The 5,144-nt window shown below is 40.7% G+C and overlaps 1 protein-coding gene across 1 annotated transcript; it reads left to right on the top strand.

Moving 5' to 3' along the window:
* The first annotated feature begins 1,006 nt into the window (after nucleotides 1-1,006).
* On the top strand, nucleotides 1,007-1,651 carry LOC144963959 (uncharacterized). The gene has a single exon (XM_078897903.1). It carries the CDS (start codon nucleotides 1,007-1,009, stop codon nucleotides 1,649-1,651), a length of 645 nt encoding a protein of 214 aa, XP_078754029.1.
* The last annotated feature ends 3,493 nt before the right edge of the window (nucleotides 1,652-5,144 follow it).

Genomic DNA, 5,144 nt, shown 5'->3' with positions numbered 1-5,144 from the left:
AAGTTGCCAGGCTTTGATACCAGTAAGAGGAGACACTGGGTAGCTGCAAATCGGCTTCGGTCGAGGAGCTGCCTAACGGCAAGTGCGTTATATCGGTGGGGTCTAACTTCCTGTCCAATATGTCCACGCTGTGGGCAAGAACCCGAAACGGCAGAGCATCTAGTCGAAAGGTGTGTTGTGACGATGCTACCCGGCGGGTTCGCGACGGTGCACGAATGCGGAACGGACTTTGCTGATTGGGTCGATCGTCATAACATAATAGTGTGAACCATAAGAGGCTGCTGCCAAAACTTCATTCATAGTTGTATACGCTTCGACAGACGTGGCACCAGATGAGATGAAAAACCAGTTCTACAGCACACTTCAGAAAACCATTGACAATATCCCAAGGCGTGATGTTCTACTCGTGCTAGGAGACTTCAATGCAAGGGTGGGTTGTAACAATGAAAATAGGGAAATGATCATGGGAAAACATGGACTATGGCACATCACCACTGATAGCGGAGCACGTCTGATCAATATTGTGAAGAGAACAATTTCGTGATAGGAGGAACAATGTTCACGTACAAGGACATCCACAAGGTGACATAGATTTCAAATGATGGAAGGACCCAAAGTCAAATTGATCACATTATCATCAACAACAAAAGGCGCAGGCATAGGAGGTGACCACAACCTTCTTATAGCCGAACTGACACTCAATCTGAGAAAAGCAAAAATAGGGACCAGTACAAACAAACGCGTTGATTTAGGGAAACTATTAAAAAAACGGCCACAAAACAATCTTTCCAAACATCCTTAATGAACCGATTCAGCATATTACAAGATGAAGGTATAATGACCATTGATACATTTAATCAAGCCTTAAAGGAGGCAGCCACATAAACCATCGGTTTTAAAGAAATGTCAGATCAGAATGGATCACGGCTGAGACATGGTCAGCAACTGATGACAGGAAGCAAATAAAGAAGAAAATGTATGCACCAAATCACCACATCTCAAAGACATGTACCCAATGCAATACAAAGAAATGGACAGAGATGTAAAAAGATCAGCAAGGAAGGACAAACGGAAATATGTAGACCAACTTGCAGAGAACGCACAAGCAGCAGCAGATCAGAAAGACATGAAAACAATTTACATGATAGCCAATAAACTCCGAGTAAACAGAGGTAATAACCAAGATGTGCCCGTAAAGGATGAGGATGGCTCGATTATTACAGAAGAAAACAGCAATTTGGAGAAATGGAGAGAGCACTACCAGAAAATCCTTAACAAACTAGACCCAAGCACCTTCCCCTACATTAATGAGGCATATGAAGACCTTGGAGTTGATATGGGTGACATTGCAGTTGGAGAAATCGGGGAAGCAATCAAAAAGTTGAAGAACGGGAAAGCTCCCGGAGATTATGGTATTTGCCCTGAAATGTTAAAAGCAGAAGACATAGAATCAACCCGTCTACTCAGAGACATACTGCAAAATATCTGGGAGCAAGAACCAATACCCGAAACATGGAAGAAAGAAACCATTATTAAACTACAAAAGAAAGGAGGCATTGGAAATTGTAATAACTGGAGAGGTATTACGTTACTCTCGCTGACTAGTAAGGTATTTAGCCGTATAATATCAAACGGCTCTCGGCAGCAGTAGACAACACCCTGCGACAAGAGCAGGCAGGTTTTAGGAGATGTAGATCATGCATATACCACTTTTTTGTTGTACTTCGACCAATTTTGGAACAATTGAATGAGTGGAACAGTTCCCTGTATATTGCAATATCGACTTTGAAAAGACTTTCGATAGCGTTCATCGAGATAGTCTATATAAGATATTTAGGCATTATGGTTTTCCACAGAAAATTGTTAACGTTATCCAATCTCTCTACAAGAATTTTGAGCGCAGAGTTGTTCACAACAATAAGTTAACAGAACCATTTATCATGAACTCTGGAGTCAAACAAGGTTGTATCCTCTCACCCATACTATTTTCTTTGGCCATTGACTGGTTGATGCGAACACTACAAAAAGATCAAAACGAGGAATACAATAGGGTCTTACATCAACACTTGAGGGTTTAGATGACGCACATGACATTTGACTACTCTCCCATAGATTTCAGGATATATTCCAAAAGACTGAAAGTTCACACACGGCAAAATCAACACATTAAACAAAGATCCGGTGCTTATTGATGGAAATACTCTAGAAAATATTCAAGAATTCACGTACTTGGGCAGTAAAATGATGACTGCAATGCAGAGATCAAAACCAGAATCAGTAAGGCAAACGATACATTCGCTTCCTTCAAACAAACTTGGAGAGCAACGGGATTATTCCAGCACTAAAATAATTTTTTTTTAAAGTAATGTTTTGAGCGTTTTGCTCTATATATCATTATATTGGAAGATCACAAAGAATATCATCCAGAAACTTGAAGTATTCCAAACCAAATGTTTTCGACGAATCTTCACGATATTCTGGCCACACACAATCTCAAATGAGGACCTAAGAGCAAAAGCTGAAGTGGAGTCTCTGGAGAGTCTCATTAAAAGGAGAAGATGGCAATGGTTAGGGGCATGTCTGTCGTAGACCTGATGAAACACTGATAAGGAAGGCTCTGCGATGGACACCCCGAGGAAAGAGAAAGCGAGGCCGTCCCACGGAGTTTGGAGACGTTCCGTAGGGAGGGACCTAAAGCAGAGACGTATGTTCCTCGAGATGGCCCCAATGATAGCTGCTGACAGGACCAAACCCTTGCATCGCCTCAAGTTGCCAGCAGGCCCGGAGAGGATTGAGTGAGTGAGTGACAATGCGGTAAGGATGGGGTATGGGAGCTGGGTGTAAATGAGCCAAAACTCGAGCGACCGCCTTGTTTTTTTAAAAAAATACAATCGACTGTTTTCTCATATTTGAAAATCAGGGTTCTCCACCTCCCCCAACAAACAACTACTAAAATAATTATGTCAGGCAGGTAAATCTAGTTTTGAACACATTGAGGCCTTACTTTGAATAAATCAAAACCATAACTGTTTTATCATTTAAAGAATGAGGCTTGCTGTAATCAAACATGCGGATGAAGAAAATAACAATAATTATAGATTATACTGATATTCTTTTTGCTTAAACGGATATTAATCATCAATAAGAATATTGCAAAAATCACTCACCGAGTAGAGTCCCACGATACTATAAATAAAAATTCATGTCCATCAACTCGGCACACGCTGCAGTTCAACTTGTAGTACGCAGCGGCGTGACGTCTTCACAGTATATGATGGTGCCAAGATCAGAGATTTGAAAAAACAAAACAACTTACACTAGCCAGAGAATGAATGAAGATGACGTCGTTCCGCTTTGTCTATAGATAGAATGCGCTTGGCCAAGGAGTTCATAACATTGCCATCCGGAAGTATAACGGACCAACATACAAACTCTGTGTAACCATGAACTTTTATAGTCGGGTTAATACAGTTTAGTGAGAACAACTCACAAACGCGGATGGCAAAAACAATAACAAAGGCCTGAGTGACGTCATCTGCATACTATCTATATATTCAGATTTATTTTAATTTTTCAAATGGGTGATAGTTCTCCCTAAAATAAATAAGTAAATATTTACCTACGTTTAAGGTTACGCATAGTTTTGTATGTTGGTATGTTTCACCTGGAGGGCAAATGTGAGAATTTTATCTAAGCGCATAGCATTAAAAAGAAATGTCCTTTCTGTTGGCCCCAGGCAAGTTTTTTTTCTTCTTCTTGCTACTGAGATGGCAAAGTTGAACTCTTTTTCATGGTTAATCAGTTGTCGTTTGACTGCCGATCATAGTGTAACTTGGAGCACGTGTTTTATTGGTTCTAAAAAGTGGGAGTTGCCAGTCAGTCCCATCATCAGACCACGCACAGCAGCAGCCTCTTATGGTTTTCACACTATGTTATGACGATCGACCCAATCAGCAAAGTCCGGTCCGCATTCGTGCACCGCCGCAAACCCGCCGGGTAGCATCGTCACAACACACCGTTCGACTAGATGCTCTGCACGCGCGGCACAACTACACACGCAACGATAATATTATGATTTCGGGCATTGTATTAGTCCCTGATGTACGCGTTTGATTTAAAAGGCAGTATGGGTCGGGCTTTGACAAGAGGAGTATCTTAATTTAAAAAAAAAAAAAAAAAGCATGCTGTTTTTATTTCTAAATATCAATAAAGAGGGGGTTCGTGGCACCAAACCATCCAATAGAGACCCACCACAGGTAGTACGAATGTAATATGTATTGTCTTAGGAGTGGATAAGAGTAATGCATTGAGGTAGGATTTTCTATGTACATATTCTATCAAATTTTACAGTAATCACCGTTGATATTCAAAGGAAGAAGTTTTACATAACTGCCTAACTTTAATTTTATGATATTCACCCATCTCAATGCGATGACGTGTATCACAATCCATACCAATGGTGTGATAGGATCAATGGACAACTTCAGTGTTGGAGTGCTAATATACAATTTTGCCTTAGTGAACACCCCCATGGACCACATACCTAGTCGTTGGTTGGGGTGCTTGAGGCATATCGGGGGCAAAGGAGTAATTCCGGTTGACCGTTGTAGCGAAATGGCTTTGGTTTAATTATAAATTTCTGGTTGACAATTAATCAATTCAACCACAGGTAAGTCTTGACCACAGTGAGACAGGCGCCAATCATATCACCAAGAATTATTGGTACGTTACAGGAACGTGTATTGTTACTCACGGAGGAGGAAATCCACTGGATGTTATCTGAGTATTGTTGTCTCCCGGGGATTTACCTCTTATCAAATTTCCTGTGAAACTATAAATGGGGTGAATGAGATGAAAGGGTGTTATTTCGGAAGTCTGGCAAGCCAAGCCCATGGTTTTGTCAACGTTATGGTAGGAAGGGCCCATTGTTGTTTTTGTGATTTGTCATATGTTCAGGGCCGGAAATTGAGTAATATTTCATTCTTCAGTAGCTATTAAAAACCAACAATCTTGATCATTTGCGGTTGGACCGAGGAGTTGAAAGGACCAATAAGTTGCTCCTCGTTAAACTAAAATATTCATCTTTGTTTCATATACTACGCGCTTATCGCGCTAAGTCCATAGAAAAGACGTAGATTTATTTT

Source organism: Berghia stephanieae, chromosome 2, assembly GCF_034508935.2.
Source record: "Berghia stephanieae isolate SIO BIC M18660-M18661 chromosome 2, UCSD_Bste_1.3, whole genome shotgun sequence".
NCBI classification, from domain to species: Eukaryota; Metazoa; Mollusca; class Gastropoda; order Nudibranchia; family Aeolidiidae; genus Berghia; species Berghia stephanieae.
This window is presented reverse-complemented; position numbering and strand designations above follow the sequence as displayed.